Source organism: Equus asinus, chromosome 1 (genome assembly GCF_041296235.1).
Source record: "Equus asinus isolate D_3611 breed Donkey chromosome 1, EquAss-T2T_v2, whole genome shotgun sequence".
In the NCBI taxonomy this organism is placed as follows: Eukaryota; Metazoa; Chordata; class Mammalia; order Perissodactyla; family Equidae; genus Equus; species Equus asinus.
Window position 1 is genome coordinate 141,023,888 of NC_091790.1, and position 16,858 is coordinate 141,040,745.

A 16,858-nucleotide genomic window follows, 5' to 3' on the forward strand; every position below is an offset into this window, starting at 1 on the left:
CTACTTACACATGGAATTTTTTAAATTTTAGCATTAGTTTAAGAAACAGATCAATTATCTCATAAAGCACATGACACAAGAACACCATATCTAAGACATTAAATATCAGGTATATCCTCAATGCGAGCACTGGATGGTGCTATTTCCTTATTTTAGAAAGTTGAGAAATAAGTGCTTACATTATATTATACAACCCAACTATTAGTAAAATAACATTCCATGATAAAATTTGTTACTAATCTATATGATAAGCATTTAAGAGCCTAGGAGTTTGATGTAAAAGCAAAATGAACAGTTCTATTGCTATTCTTCTAAAGTTTTAATTATTTACCACTGCCAGATTCTTAACTCCTTTTTATCTTAGGAAATGAGTGTTTTCTTTAGAAGAAAATTTTGTTCAGGAGATTATATCATTGAACTTTGGAATCATAGAAGTCATAGAGGGATATTTGGTAATGTCCCAGTGTGAACTGTAAAGTCCTTCTTATTTGTAAAATGTTGGGATCTAATGTTTCCAAGTTTTTTCATGGACGTCAGTGGTATTAGGAAGAATATAACTAAACAAAGGTAACAGAAGTACTCAAGTAACGTAACTGCTAAGTGCAAATCTTAATTGAGAGCTAGTCAAACTTAGCAGATAACAAATTATTTCATAATATAAAGTTTAAAAAATTATTCAAAAGTAATTTTTTAGGATCAAACTTTGAATTTTTAAATTTTATTTATAAATGTTACATTCTATTTATTCCTCCTTTCATTTGTCTTGTAGGTGTTTGTGAGTTGCAATTTCTGTGGCAAGTCTATCTCCTATAGCTGCTCCACTGTCCCTCATCAGGGGAGAGGTTTCAGTCAGTATGGTGTCAGTGGCTCGCCAACAAAATCGAAAGTCACAAGTTGCCCTGGCTGTCGAAAACCCCTTCCTCGATGTGCACTTTGCCTCATTAATATGGGAACGCCTGTCTCTAGCTGTCCTGGTATGACAGAATTCTACAGTATACTTTTCTGAGTTGGAATTATTCTTCCATAATTGATTTAATGTTGTAAATAAAAGACATACTAGATTGAGTTTATATTATTTCTCAGAGTGAGCCACTTTGCTGGCTTGAAGATTTTTATGTTCCCTATAATTTATAAAATCTCTTCATTGAAAGTAAAATCTATATCCCTGATATCTCAGGTCATCTCACAAATGCTGGCCAATTTAAAGTTTGTGAGAAGCGCTTGAATATTAAGTAATCTTATACCATTTTCTTAGCACTTTTTCTGAGAAGACTTCCCTCACATTTTATGTTTGAAAGTTGTTGTGCCCTCGTCTATTAACCAATACCTTGTTTGCATAAAGAGCTTTTGATAGTCTCAAAGCAGTTTCACATGTTTTCTTATTTAATCTTCAAAAACATCCTGTGAAATACATAGAGAAATTATTAACCTACAAGTCAGAGACCCTTCCTTCTAGGTTTTGGTGCTGCTGCTTCTATATTTGTTAGTTACCTATTAAATATATATATTTATATACATATACATAAATATGTATATTTTTGTATATATATATATATAAATGTGTACATGTAAGTATACATTTTTAATGGTTAGACATATGTGTATAAACAAGTATTTTTTAATGGTTAGAAATATTAGGGTTATTATTTACTGTTTATAGTAAACATATAGAAAAAATTTTGAGAACAGTAGGTAGTTGAATATAATATACCCAACGGCTAGAAAAATTCCAGCTATTTATATAACTTGAAAATGATACTAAATTTTAATTAAAAATATTTGACTATTTTGCGTATTAGTGTAATTGAACAATGAATAAAGAACTGGATATAATGTCAGAATGCCTGTTTTAGTTCTAGCTTTGTGATTTTCAGTTCGTGACCCTGAGAGGTATTTTAGCCCTCTTTCATATAAAGTGTTGGAGTGGGAAATCCTTTCTAGTTGTGAAATTTTGCAGTTCTCTTCTGCAGCTGGTTCATGTAAATAGTCTATCTTATTGTTAGATTGACATCTCTGAAAGAGATTTGCTGGTATCGTTGGCTGAGTATTTTTCAGTCTTGATACCTTTTTTTTTGACAGGCAATATGTAATGTTTTCAAATGCACATGTTAATTTTGATTTAGATTTTAATCAAGGATTTTCATTTTATAAGTTGTATGTTGATCACTTGTTTTTATAGCCCTGATACTAAAAAATAGAAAATAACAATTGTGAGTAAAAATCTACTACAGATGAAAGAACAAGGAGGCAGAATATAGCGTAAATAAATTTTGTGTGAACTGAGATACACAGAAATAAATTTAATACACCTTTTAGACCATAAGCTTTGGGAAACTTTAATGGCCTGAATGCTGTTCATTTTTGCTAAATATTAGCTTTCCAACCTTTTCTATTTTTGAAATAGATAAGAAAAGATAAAAACAATTTTCTAGAATTTGAAGAAAATTAAGTCATAAAACATTTCAAGCTCTCTACTGTGGAGGCTTAATTTTTTAAAATTATTTTATCGAGGTTATATTGGCTTATAACATTGATAATTTCAGGTGTACATTATTATATATCAGTTTATGTATAGAGTGCATTGTGCTCACCACCAATAGTCTAGTTTTTATTTCTCACCATAGGTATGTGCCCCTTTACCCCTCTTGCCCACTCCCCAACCCCTTTCCCTTCTGGTAACCACTAATCTGTTCTCTTTATCCATATGTTTATTTATCTTCCACATATGAGTGAAATCATGCGGTGTTTGTCTTTCTGAGTCTGGCTTAGTTTGCTTAACGTAATACCACAAGATCCATCCATGTTGTTGCAAATGGGACAATTTTGTCTTTTTTATGGCTGAGTAGTATTCCATTGTATATATATACCACACCTTCTTTATCCACTCATCAGTCAGTGGGTACTTGAGTTCCTTCCATGTCTTGGCTATTGTGAATAATGCCACAGTGAACATAGAGATGCATAAGTCTCTTTGAATTGTTGATTTCAAGTTCTTTGGAGAAATACCCATTAGTGGCATAGCTGGATCATATGGTATTTCTATTTTTAATGTTTTGAGGAATCTTCATACTGTTTTCCATAGTGGCTGTACCAGTTTTCATTCCCACCAGCAGTGTATGAGGATTCCCTTTTCTCCACATCCTCTCAGTATTTTTTATTTTTTTGTCTTGGTAATTCTAGCCATTCTAACAAGTATAAGGCGATAACTCATTGTAGTTTTGATTTGTATTTCCCTAATAGTTAGTGATCTTGAACATCTTTTCACGTGCCTATTGGCCATCTGTGTATCTTCTTCGGAAAAATGTGTGTTCATATCCTCTGCCCATTTTTTGATCAAGTTGTTTGGTTTTTTTTGTTGTTGAGTTGTATGGGTTCTTTATATATTTTGAAAACTTACCCCTTGTCAAATATATGATTTGCAAATATTTTCTCCCAGTTTGTGGGTTGTCTTTTCATTTTGTTTATGGTTTCCTTTGCCTTGCAGAAGGTTTTTAGTCTGATTAGTCCCCTTTGTTTATTTTTTCTCTTGTTTCCCTTGCCCGAGTACACATGGTATTTGAAAAGATGCTGGTGAGATCAATGTCAAAGAGTGTACTGCCTGTATTTTCTTCTAGGAATTTTATGGCTTCAGGTCTTACACTCAAGTCTTTAATCCATTTTGAGTTAATTTTTGTGTATGGCGAAAGATAATGGTCTACTTTCATTCTTTTGCATGTGGCTGTCAAGTTTTCCCAATGCCATTTTTTGAAGAGACTTTCCTTTCTTCATTGTATTTTCTTGGCTCCTTTGTCAAAGATTAGCTATCCATAGATATGTGGTTTTATTTCTGGGCTTTCAGTTCTGTTCCATTGATCTGTGTGCCTGTTTTTCTGCGAGTACCATGCTGTTTTGATTACTATAGCTTTATAGCATAGTTTGAAGTTAGGGATTGTGATGCCTCCAGCTTTGTTCTTTTTTCTCAGGATTGCTTTGGCTATTTGGGGTCTTTTGTCGTTTCATATAAATTTTAGGATTCTTTGCTCTATTCTATGAAGAGTGTCATTGATATTCTGGTTGAGACTGTATTGAATCTGTAGATTGCTTCAGGTAATATGGACATTTTAACTGTGTTCTTCCAATCTATGAGCACAGCATATCTCTCCATTTCTTTATGTCTTCTTCAATATCTTTCAATAATGTCTTCTTGTTTTCATTGTATAGGTCTTTCACCTCCTTGGTTAAGTTTATTCCTAGGTATTTTATTCTTTCTGTTGTGATAATAAATGGGCTTGTGTTCTTTACTTCTCTTTCTGGTAGTTTATTGTTAGTAGATAGAAAGGCAACTGAGTTTTGTAAGTTGATTATGTACCCTGCAAGTTTGCTGTAGTTGGTTATTATTTCTAATAGTTTTCTGGTGGATTTGTTAGAGTTTTCTATACATAGAATCGTGTCATCTGCAAATAGAGTTTTACTTCTAGAGTTTTACTTCTTCCTTTCCAATTTGGATACCTTTTATTTCTTTTTCTTGCCTAATTGCTCTGGCAAAAACCTCCAGTACTATGTAGGAGTGGTGAGTGTAGGCACCCTTGTCTTGTTCCTGTTCTCAGAGGCTTTCAGTTTTTCACCATTGTGTGCTGTTGGCCATGGGTTTCTCACCTATGGCTTTTATTTTCTGGTGAGCTACTTTCCTTCTATACCCATTTTATTGAGAGTTTTTCTCATAAATGGGTGTTGGATCTTGTCAGATGCTTTCTCTGCGCCTATCGAGATGATTATGGGATTTTTATTCCTCATTTTGTTAATGTGGTTATCACCTTGATTGATTTGCAGATGTTGAACCATCCCTGTGTCCCTGCTGTAAATTCCACTTGATCATGGTGTATGATCCTTTTAATGTATTTCTGTATTCTGTTTGCCAGAATTTTGTTGAGGATTTTTGCATCTATGTTCATCAGCCATATTGGCCTATAATTTTCCCTCTTTGTATTGTCCTTCTCTCATTTTGATATCAGGAGTTAGGAAGCATTCCATCTTCTTCAATTTTTTGGAATAGTTTGAGAAGGATAGGCATAAAATCTTTGAATGTTTGGTAGAATTCTCCAGAGATGTGACCTGGTCCTGAAATTTGTTTTTTATGAGGTTATTGATTACTATTTTAATCTCTTTACTTGTGCTTGGTCTATTGGTCAGATTCTCTATTTCTTCTTGATTCAGTTTTGGGAGGTTGGATGAGTCTAAGAATTTATCCTTTTCTTCTAGGTTATCTAATTTGTGGGCATATAGTTTTTCATAGTTTTCTCTTATACTCCTTTGTATTTCTGTGCCATCTGTTGTAATTCCTTCTCTTTCATTTCTAATTTTAGTTATGTGAACCTTCTCTCTTTTTTCCTTAGGTGAGTTTGGCTAAGGGTTTGTCAATTTTGTTAATCTCAAAGAAGCAGCTCTTAGTTTCATTGATCCTTTCTACTGTTTTTTTAGTTTCTGCTTCATTTATTTCTACTGTACTTTTTATTTATTTCCCTCCTGCTGACTTTGGGCTTTGTTTGTTCTTTTTCTAGTTCTGTTAAGTGTAGTTTAACATTACTTATCTGAGATTTTTCTTGTTTGTTGAGGTAGGCCTGTTTTGCTATAAATTTCCCTATTAGTATCACTTTTCTACATCCCATAAGAGTTGGTATGTTGTGTTTTCATTTTCATTTGTCTCTAGGTATTTTTTTATTTCTCCTTTGATTTCTTCCTCAATCCAATCGTGGTTCAGTAACATATTGTTTAGTCTCCACCTATTTGTGACTTTTCCAGCTTTTTCTTAGTAGTTGATTTCTAGTTTCATAGCATTGTGGTTGGAAAAGATACTTGATATGATTTCAGTCATCTTAAATTTATTGAGGCTTCCCTTGTTTCCTAACATATGGTCTACCTTTGAGAATGTTCCATGTGCACTCGAGAAGAATGTGTGTTCTGCTGTTTTGGGATGGAATGTTCTATATAAATATATTAAATCTATCTTGTCTAGTGTTTCATTTAAGGCTGTTTCCTTGTTGACTTTCTGTCTGGATGATCTATCTATTGAAGTAAGTGAAGTGTTGAGGTCCCCTCCTATTACTGTGTTGCTGTCAATTTCTACCTTTAGGTCTGTTAATAGTACTTTATATACTTTGGTGCTCCTGTGTTAGGTGCATATGTATTCATAAGAGTTATTTTCTTTTGGTGGACTATCCCTTTTATTGTTATATACTGCCCCTCTTTGTCTCTCGTTGTCTTTTGTATCTCGAAGTCTGCTTTGTCTGGTGTAAGTATGGCAACACCTACTTTCTTTTGTTTGCCATTAGCATGGCGTATCGTCTTCCATCCCTTCACTCTGAACCTGTGTTTGTCTTTAGAGCTGAGATGTGTTTCCTGGAGGCAGCATATTGTTGGGTCTTGTTTTTTAATCCATCCAGCCATTCTGTGTCTTTTGATTGGAGAATTCAGTCCATTTACATTTAGAATGATTTTTGATGTATGAAGGCTTAATGCTACCATTTTATTGTTCATTTTCTGGGTGTTCTGTATTTCCATTGTTTCTTTTCCCTAGTATTGCTGATTGCCATTTCAGTTTTGTGGTTTTCTGTGCTGGTGTTCTCTTCATTTATGATTTGTGGCTCTGCTCTAATTATTTTTGTTTAGTGGTTACCATGAGATTTATATAAAAAAATCTCATACATGAGATAGTCCATTTTTTCATAGCCTTCTATCTGCATTAGCCTAAGCAAGTTCTATCCCTATCCTCTTCCCCTTCTGAGTTATTGTTGTCACAAATTCTTTTTTGTGTTGTGAGCTTATGACTAAATTGAAGTGTTTATAGGTATTTTTCATGCTTTCCTCCCTTTACCATTATGTCATAATTGTTTGCTAACCTTTTCTGATAGCTGCAGTTTTCTGGTTTTGCCTACTATCTCCTTTCTCAAAGTTTTGTAAACCTTTGCCTTTTTGTTTCAGGTAGGAGAGCTTCCTTTATCATTTCCTGTAAGGCAGGTGTAGTGACAATGAACTCCCTCAGCTTTTCTTCATCTGGGAAGGCTTTTATTTCTCCGTCATATCTGAAGGGTAGTTTTGCTGGCTAGAGTATTCTTGGCTGAAAGTTTTTGCCTTTCAGTATTTTGAATATATTATTCCATTCTCTGCTAGCCCATAAGATTTCTGGTGAGAAATCCACTGAAAGACTAATAAGGGTTCCTTTGTAGGGTATTTTCTTCTGCCTTGCTGCTATTAATATTTTTCTTTGTCATTGACTTTTGCCAGTTTTAATATATGCCTTAAAGAAGGTGTTTTTGCCTTGATATAATTAGGAGTTCTATTGGCTTCATGTTGTAAGTCTGGTTCCTTTCCCAGGTTTGGGAATTTCTCAGCTATTATTTCTTTGATCAAGCTCTCTGTTCCTTGCTCCTTCTCTTCTCCCTCCAGAAATATCTTTTATCATTGTATTGCTTTTGCTAACTGAGTTGAATATTTCTTGAAGAATTTCTTCATTTTTTTAAAAATCATAGTTCTCTCTCCTTCTGCACTTGAAGCATTTCTAGGTTTCTATCTTCTAGGTGACTTATTCTCTCCTCCGTAAGGTCAGCTCTATTTTTTATGGTTTCTAGATTATTTTTTATCTCATTAATTATGTTCTTCATATCCAGAATTTCGGTATGGTTTTTTTTTTAAGGGCTTTAGTCTCTCTGGTGAAGTATTCCTTCTGCTCATTAATTTTATTCCTGAGTTCATTGAACTATCTTTCTGAGTTTTCTTGTAACTCATTGAGTTTCTTTATGACAACTATTTTGAATTCTCTGTCATTTAGATTGATAGTTTAAAATGAGCATTTTTTGAGCACTAAAAGTTAGGTAAATGTGTGTTTGAAGATATATATGTATAGACGTGCATGTGTGATAACATTTTTCTTCAGTTTTTTTGTGAACTATAACACAGATAGGAATGCATATATCATGTTCTGTGATAAACATCAATGAGTTCCCTACCATTCTTAAGATAACATTGTCTATACCAGTGCCTTTGCCTTTGATCATTTCTCCCTGCTGAGTGCCATCTCTTTCAGTCTCTTGCTTGTCTATATAATTTTATCACATTAGTTTTGTATGTGTTTTAAATTCTATATAAATGAATCATACAGGATACATCCTTTACTTGCCTTTTTTGCTCAACATTGAAGTTTGGCTTATTTTTGTAGTTTCAGTTCTGCTGATGAATGTAGCTGTAGTTTATTTTTCATTGTTGAATATTTCATTCATTACTATAACAGTTCTCCCACTCTACTATTGGTGGACACTTTGGTTATTTCCAGATTTTTACTATTATAAGCAGTGCTGCTATGAACATTCCTGTATGTGTCTCCTTTTAGAACGTGTAAAAATTTCTCTAGTGTATTTACCTAGAGCTAGAATTGCTAAATCATACTGTTTGCTAATGTTTTACTTAAGATTTTTATGTCTATTCAGGAGGGAGATTGGCCTGTAATCTTCCTTTCTCATATTATCTTTGTGTGGTTTGTTAGCAGAATTACACCAGTGTCATGAGTGCATTGGGGAATTTCCCTTTTTTCTTCCCTAGTCTTTGGAAGAGTTTGTATAGATGGAAATTACTTGCTCCTTCAATGTTTGGTAGAACTCCTCTGTAAACTGGGCTTGGTATTTTCTTTGTGGGAGGATTTTAAACTACTGATTGTTTTTCTAAAGTTGTTAATTCAGATTCCTTCTTAGTAAGTTCAATAATTTATATTTTTCTATTTTTATTGGCGATTAAAAGTGTTAAATAAACTCCTTTTATATAGTATTGTTTTAATAGAAACTGGATCCTAGCATTAAAATTGCTATTTCAATATGATATGTGATCTGTATTTGGACATAGTTTTAGAAAGACCATTTAAGAAACTGTGAATAAAATATTGTGATATAGTTAACGAAGACAATTTTTTTTAACCCATAGGAGGATCCAAATCAGATGAAAAAGTAGACTTGAGCAAGGACAAAAAATTAGCTCAGTTTAACAACTGGTTTACGTGGTGTCACAATTGCAGGCACGGTGGGCATGCTGGACATATGCTTAGTTGGTTCAGGTAATCAGCACATTCCTTCTTTAACAGGCTTGGAGTTAGAGGAGATAAAACAGCCTTTTAAATAGTTCAGGTTTATACAGCCAAAGGATGAATTTCTTTTTTACTGTCACTTGAGTTAACAAAAGTGGTGTCAACATTTCTGTCGTTAGATATCCTATGTAATCTTAAAGTATAAAATTAATTTATAAGAAATAGTTTAAATATTATGTATGGGTTAAATGATAGCATTCTTTAACTGTATTTTATTTATTTGAGGAAAGCATATGTTTGTTTTTTACAGCTGACTGAATGTCCTATCATGTATAATATATGATTGAATTAAATGATAGAGTACATATCAAACCATTACATCAGCTATCTTCTAAGTAAGCTACTTAGGTAGTAAGTGAACACCTCATGCAATGGAGACTCTCAAGACATATTTAACTTTTACTTTGAAGAGTGCCAGTGGCCCTGTCCTCATTACTATAATTTTTACACCCAGTTTGTCACATTGGCTTTAATTTAAAATCTGAGCACATCCCTGTCACCTTTGTAACTGTAAATGAGATATCACATTATATATTTATTTAGAACATAAAGCTATTCATTCATTTTTTCAGTAACTTTCTCTCCAATTCAGCTTTGCAATCATTTCTAATTTAATGCTCTTAGTACTTTTTATCTTTGGGTTTTAATTCCTGTATTTTTCCAAATGCCATTTTGAAAAATTGCATTATAGGTATTGATAAGTATATAGATAAATAAATGTATCTATATGTATAATCTAGATGTTTAACTGTTACTTGACCTATTTTTTTAGGGACCATGCAGAGTGTCCTGTTTCTGCATGCACGTGTAAATGTATGCAGTTGGATACAACAGGGAATCTGGTACCTGCAGAGACTGTCCAGCCATAAAATGTTATCACCGAAAGAGAAACCTTCAAGTGTGGAGCTTTCTAATAGATGTCCTTCATAGCTCGAAAACATACCTCAGAACAAGTCACTCATGACTTTCCTGTAGTGGGAAAATAAATCATTCTATAAAATCAGCAGTTTGATGTTTGAGTGATTTCCGTGTGCTTCAACAGAGACAAATGCTGCTGAAATGAACATCAGAGTGTGGACATGAATTCTGTTCAGTAGGTTGAAAAAGTTCATTTTGTAAGAACTAGAGGGTTTTGTTGAAATTATGAACATTGTGCAAGCAGAGTTTCTGGAATAATCAAGAACAAACTTTGAACCTGTGTCTTCCAGGCTGAAATTGGATATCTTTCAGTAAAATCTGTACACTTGAAAATAGAATAAAATGACCAATTCAGTGATTCAGATGACAGTTTAAGCTCACTCATGCTTAGATTCCTTTCAGATGAAATTGTAGATTTTTACTTTTAGAATTGGATAGCCCATACCCCACACTGGAAAATAACTTTTATCAAGGTATGGTTAATATATATTTTTTAAGAAGTCTTTCTCTCATACACTTTCATTTTAAGATAAGAAATCTTTTGGCACAGACCATTATTGTCTTCCTAAGAAAAGCCAAAATTGAGAATGTATCTTACACTTTTTCTCTCCTGAAGCAAAAAATATGTACCATTTCAGGGAAACATGCTATAAAATTTTCAGTTCCAGTCTTTTGCTTTCCAATGTCCTGATTTGTCTTCAAAGATTTCTCTCCCTGTGAATTCATCATCTTATGCTCATCATCTCAGAGCATTTTACTGAACACAAAGTCTATGCAAGATTATATGTGATCACCATTCAGCATAATCTGTGTCAGTATGTCTTGCTGTCAAATTCTGTCCTGTTTTGGAATACCTTTTTTTTTCCTAAGGTAAACTGGGAGATGCTGGGGAAAAAAGGGTCACTTTGGAGACAATTTTACTTTAAATGTCAGTTTCTAAAAGTAAGTATACTCAGGCCAATTTAGTGGCTTCATTTTAAAATTTTATTTTTTCCTTTTTCACACCTGGATAGTTGGAAGAGAAATACCAAGGATTTGTAGCATGCTTCTCTATCATCTGACATATTCAGAGGACTGACCTGAATTTTGTAGTTGAAGTTGTATTCCTAGATAAAATAAAAGGAAGCCTAAAACAATTATTTTATAGATTTTAGAGAAAGAAATATCTTAAACTAAAGAATTTTAGGAGCTTTCATGTTAGCACTTTTACCTGATGAAATTAAGGTCTATTAGATTAGTTTGAGGTGTGACCTAAATATTGAACAAAAGTAAGTTAAGTTTCTTTTTACTTTGAGATCTGATACAGAAGACCCTTTTCTAGGAAAACATTGCATATCTACTGTATTACATATTGGCTCTAAACCCTCATCTAGGTGACAATCTGCTTTTGAAATGAAAGAATTGAGAATGGTTAGTAATTTTTTACAAAGATTTTATTAAGGGGACTTTTTCCAGTCTTCTTTTAAGTAAATCTTCCTGATTTCATTTTACTAAAACATTACCTTTACCTTTAAAATTGCTTGAAGTGTTCCTTTCAAATTTACTATGTCCTAAATATGAAAAGTCAGCTTTAAGTAATGTCAGACTATCATATACATTTTCATTTCTCCAGAGCTAAAGTAAGATAAAATTACTGAATTTATATTTAGAATAGGGTTATATCTAAAATATTTATGATTTTTGGAAATATAATAAGACAAACATAAAGTCTGTTATTTAAATAATCTTGTTTGTAATCATATAGGGTGAAATTTTTAAGATTATTTGTTTATGCCTATGTGTCAATCTCCTAATATTTTCTGTGAAGCCCAAATATTCATATATGATGTCTGTTATGTTTGTTTTACATTTCACTATATGTGGACCATGAAAATAGATTCAAATTATTTTTCTGTTTTTGTTACTAGGTCGCTGATGTTTGGGTTTCTAAACTCAAGATATTTTACCTAAACACATTCAATAGAAGTGTTTAATAAAAGTGTTTTTATTACTTTTCAAAAGTTGAATAAATCTGAGTTGAAGTCAACATGTCTAATCTAGAGATTATCTATTACTCATCTACAAATAATCCAATAAAGTAGTATTTGTACTTACTTTGATGGAAAATTTGATACTTAATCTTAGAAGTAACATTTTTTTAGGCTCTATTTTTCAGTTTAATATGCTTTCCAGAATCGTTATTATTATTTAAAATGGTATATTTAAAAAGTAGCTTTCCGTTGTTAATGCTACACATGGTAAGTACTGTATTAAAGTTAGAATCAATATAGTTCTGCATTTAATTGCATGGCTGGATTTAATTTCAGTCACTCATTTGACTGCAAATATTAAAAGTATGGGCTTTGAAATTTAAATTATAATCCTAGCCCCAGTATCTGGGCCAAGTGACTTGACCTTTCCTCCTATGTTAAAGGTACAGAAATACATGCCTCATAGGGTGATTGGGGGTGTTAGGTGATGAAAGAAACAAGAAGTGCCATTTCATTGTCACAGAGTAAGTGTCCTATAAAGGTATTGATTAACAGGCACTATAACCCTAATCTTTACTAGTTACTCATGAGTTAGTACTTTGAAATTGAATATGGTATGATTTAAACGAAAGATCTACATTTGTCTCAGGAGTGAAAATTTCCCAAGAACTTGTTTTCCCAAATCTGGATAAATTATGGCATTTCTTTTGATGTAGGACTTAGCTACTTTTGTTTATCCTATATTTAGATTATTACTTTTTGCTGTATGAAGGAACCCTCCAAATGACCACCTTGGAGTTTAATGTGATATAGGAGTGAACCCAGGGATGAAAGTTTGGTGAATCTGGACAGTTAACCAGTAATTCTTGAAAACTTGAGGTTTTCATATCTGTAGTCAACTCTTAAATCCTGGTCTTCTTTGGAGAAAGCATCCAGCATTATCTCGGTGAAAGCCTTCCTTCTCTGCCTTTCTATTAGAGTTGATGTTCATTTAAGTTAAAATGTTGGGGCAGTAGTGGTAATAAAAAAGGAAGTACACTGTGAGATTTGTTCCCCCTTGGGACAACCATAATTAAAACAAGTGGGCACTAATTAGTTGTACGGGTCTAACATCTGCTTGGATACGTCAGAGGAGAGACGACGTGTTAGGTGTTAATTCAGCGTCCTCATATGAAGTGCTTGTGACCCACGTGGCTGTGGGGCTACTTCTGTGACATCATTGGCCTGTTTTCCCTCTTGCCCCCAAATCTTGTAGGTTATTTTGCTGATTATAAAAAGCAGCACTTTACAAAAATATTAATTTTTCCAGAGTATCGAGACAGAAGGAAAGCTTCTCAAATGTCTTTAAAAGCTAAAGTAACCCAGATATCAAATTAACGTAGATTGCCAGAACAAAGAACTAATTTCACTTAGGAATATATGTGATAAATTCATAAGTAAAATGAATATCAAATCCCACAGTATACTAATCAGAATAAGAGTTACTGTTGGTGCTTATTATGTGCCAAGTATTGTGCACATTATCCCCTTTAGTCCTCAGAGTAGCCCTATGAGGCGAGTGTACTATTACGGTTCCCACTCTATACGTGAGGCAGTTAAGGTGTAGGGATGTTAGGTTATTTGTCCTGGGTTACACAGCTCGTAAATAGCAGAGCCGAGATTTAGACTCCAGTAGTCTGACGTCCCAATCTGCGCTTTTAATTACTCTCTTATACTTCTATGTACTACTTTATGGGCTGTGTATAAAAGCATAATCCACTATTGACAAAGAAGGGTTTATTATATTTCGTATTAATACGTCAAAAGAGAAAAACCATGTCAGTAGCTTTTTGGATGTAAAAGGCATTTGATAAAATTCAAAAATTGATTCCTAATTTGTTTTTAGGATTTAGTTTTTAGAAGACAAAGGAGATGTTTTTCCTCTGTTTTTTCCTCCTGTCTATCTCAAACAGCTGGCATCATGCCTAGTGGAGAAATACTAGAATCCTTCCCATTATAGACAGGAATAAGACAAGGATCCTGTTATTACCACTGATTCTGCACATAACAATGCAGAAGAGGAAAGTGGAAGGAGACATGCCCTTGCTTCTTTTCCAAGGCCTTGAAGTTTGCTGTGGCAAAAGGACCATAACAGTTAAAAGGCAAGCAAACTGGTAAACTACAACATGCATGACAAATTTAACAGCCTTAATTCTCAAAGAGCATTCTCAAATCCATAAAGAAAAGGCACAACCAATAGATAGTATTGATCAAGGATTTGTACAGGCAACATAAATTAAAACGTCCAATAAATATATACAAACGTTTCATCAGTAACAAAGAAATGCTGATTAAAATGATAGTAGGATACTGTTTACCTGCCTATGTAGGTTAAAAAGAATAATAAGAATTTTCATAGATGTGTTCCTGAGGACAGGTGAGCAATATGTATCAAAAGCCTTGTGCCAGCCCCGGTGACCTAGTGGTTAAGTTCACCGTGCTCCACTTTGGCAGCCTGGGTTCTGTTCCCAGGTACAGACCTTCACTGCTCTGTTAGCAGCCATGCTGTGCTGGAGGCCCATATACTAAAAAATAGAGGAAGATTAGCACAGATGCTAGCTCAAGGTTGAATCTTCCTCAGCCCAAAAAAAAAAAAAAAAAAGGCCTTAAAAAGATTTATACCCTTTGACATAAGATACTGGGATATTTTCTGAGGGATTGATTGGATAAGTGCACAAAGATCTGTGTTTCTGTGAAGTGGTTCATCACAGGATTGTTTATAAGAACTTGGAAACCTAAACTTCCAATAATAGGAAAGAGTAAAGAAATTGTTATATGCAGTAGAATACTAACAAACTATTCAAGTAGTATAGGTATTTTTATTGACAAACGAAGATTCACGATATATTGGTAAATGGAGGGAAAGGCAGTATAGCATATCAGTATATTTGCATGGAATACTGTTGAAGAAGAAAAATTTTAACTGGTCATCTTTCAAGAGCAAGATTTTTAAGTGACATTTTTCTTATCTGTATCTTCTAATTTTTCTACAATAATGATAAATGTATAAGTAAATGTGCTTATCACACTTTCATGTTACTGGCTTTTATAAAAGTTATCCATGCATGACCTGGTCCCTTGTTATTACCATAATGAACAATCAAATATGGGTAATTTTTCTTTGAGGTGAAGAAACTTGCTGCAAGGTATTATGAAAATTAGTATTGAGATCTAATTGTTTGGAAAGCAATTTCTGGATTTCATACTCTACAGTAATATTTAGGCATAACAAGATGTGGTTGTCTCAATCATCTCGTCATATTTGGAGATAGTGCATTTTGTTCTCCATTTCGAATATTGGGAAATGGATCCATAAAAGAATTCTGATTTCCCTGGGGTTGATAGTACATAATTAATGACTATTTCAATCTTCTCTCTGTTAGATCTTCCTCGTATTTCCTGACTCCTCTGTTTTGGCTCTGAGCCTATGACAGGAAACCTGTCCTCTATGTTTAGAGTTTAGTTGATTATTGTCCAATCTGATCTAGAGTGACTTTTACTTGACTCATTTTCAATAATTTAACAAGTTACTTATATTTAAGCAATGAATTCAGAACATGCCTGAATGTCCATATTTTCAGCAAACTTCCAAGCACTTGCATGCCTACGTGTGCTGGACACTGTTACAGGTGGTGATTTCAAAGGATTGATGGGGCCACAGTTGCCCTGGAGGAGCTGTGTGTCTATGTAAGAGGTAGACATAAGCATAGTTTTCAGCAGACTCATATCCATTCAGATTAATATCTATAATTGTTGGAAAGGGTATCATTTTAGCACCTTGTCTCTTTTTGCAGCAAAAAAAGTCAATTTACTTTAATTTTCTAATTTTGGACTTTCAAAAATTATTTTCTAATTAGAAATAATTTGAGGAAGTAGAGGTTATCCATAACATTTTTCTAAAATGTAATTTCTTACTGATATACTATTAATAGTACAATGTTTTGAAATACATTACTAAAAAGGTAACTTTAGGATTAAAGGATAATTTATGTAATGTTAGAAATAGCAGCAATAATAGTATTTCAGTGCATACAGTCTTTCATCGTTCAATTTATGAAAAGCATGTTGCCTTAATTTCATAACTGGAAATTCAGATATAGGAATCTAATTAGTTGGGCTCTTAAAATATAAAGTCATAAAGACAGGTAGGCTAGAAGAGCATTTGAGGGGATTAATGTCTCAAACTTGAAACAGGCATTTTTGTAAGAATTCATGCAAATTGTTGGTCTTACATCTTTTTTTTGGTGAGGAAAATTGGCCCTGAGCTAACATCTGTGCTAGTCTTCCTCTGTTTTGTATGTGGGATGCCACCACAGCATGGCTTCACAAGTGGTGTATAGGTCCTTGCCCAGGATCCAAACCTGCAAACCCCAGGCTGCTAAAGCAGAGTGTGCAAACTTAACTAGTATGCCACTGGGCTGGCCCTGGTCTTACATCTTTTTGTTTAGAGAATATTAGCTCCACGTAAATATAGATACATATGTGTCAGGGGGAGGGTGTGAGTGTGGTTGCGTATGCAAGAAAGCCTGGAGTTTATACTAGCAAATATCAAAAATCACGTTTATTCAGATTTATATCACATTGCAGCCACATATTTTGCTGACTACAGTTTAAGAAGTTGCCACTGTCAAACGTGGTAAAACTAAACATCCTTTTTAGCAGCAAGTGACTTGATAACTGATTATTTCATAGTAAAAATTTGGTACAAAGTTTCTGTGCTACATAGTTATGTCAAAAAATTATTTTCCCCATCAATTTGGAAATTTGTGTTATGCATTAAGCAAGCATACTTAATATTTGTACAACTATGGGTATATATCTTTAT

General features: G+C 33.5%; 1 protein-coding gene across 4 annotated transcripts in view; it reads left to right on the plus strand.

Moving 5' to 3' along the window:
- Positions 1 to 12,050, plus strand: part of MIOS (meiosis regulator for oocyte development) — a 45,652-nt gene extending 33,602 nt beyond the window's left edge. For all 4 annotated transcript variants that reach the window (XM_014854387.3, XM_044766776.2, XM_070508960.1 and 1 more), the window contains 3 exons: positions 770 to 974; positions 8,947 to 9,076; positions 9,879 to 12,050. In XM_014854387.3, coding sequence (XP_014709873.1) covers positions 770 to 974; positions 8,947 to 9,076; positions 9,879 to 9,975 — 432 coding nt within the window. In that variant the 3' untranslated portion in view covers positions 9,976 to 12,050. The remainder of the gene's footprint in view (positions 1 to 769; positions 975 to 8,946; positions 9,077 to 9,878) is intronic.
- The last annotated feature ends 4,808 nt before the right edge of the window (positions 12,051 to 16,858 follow it).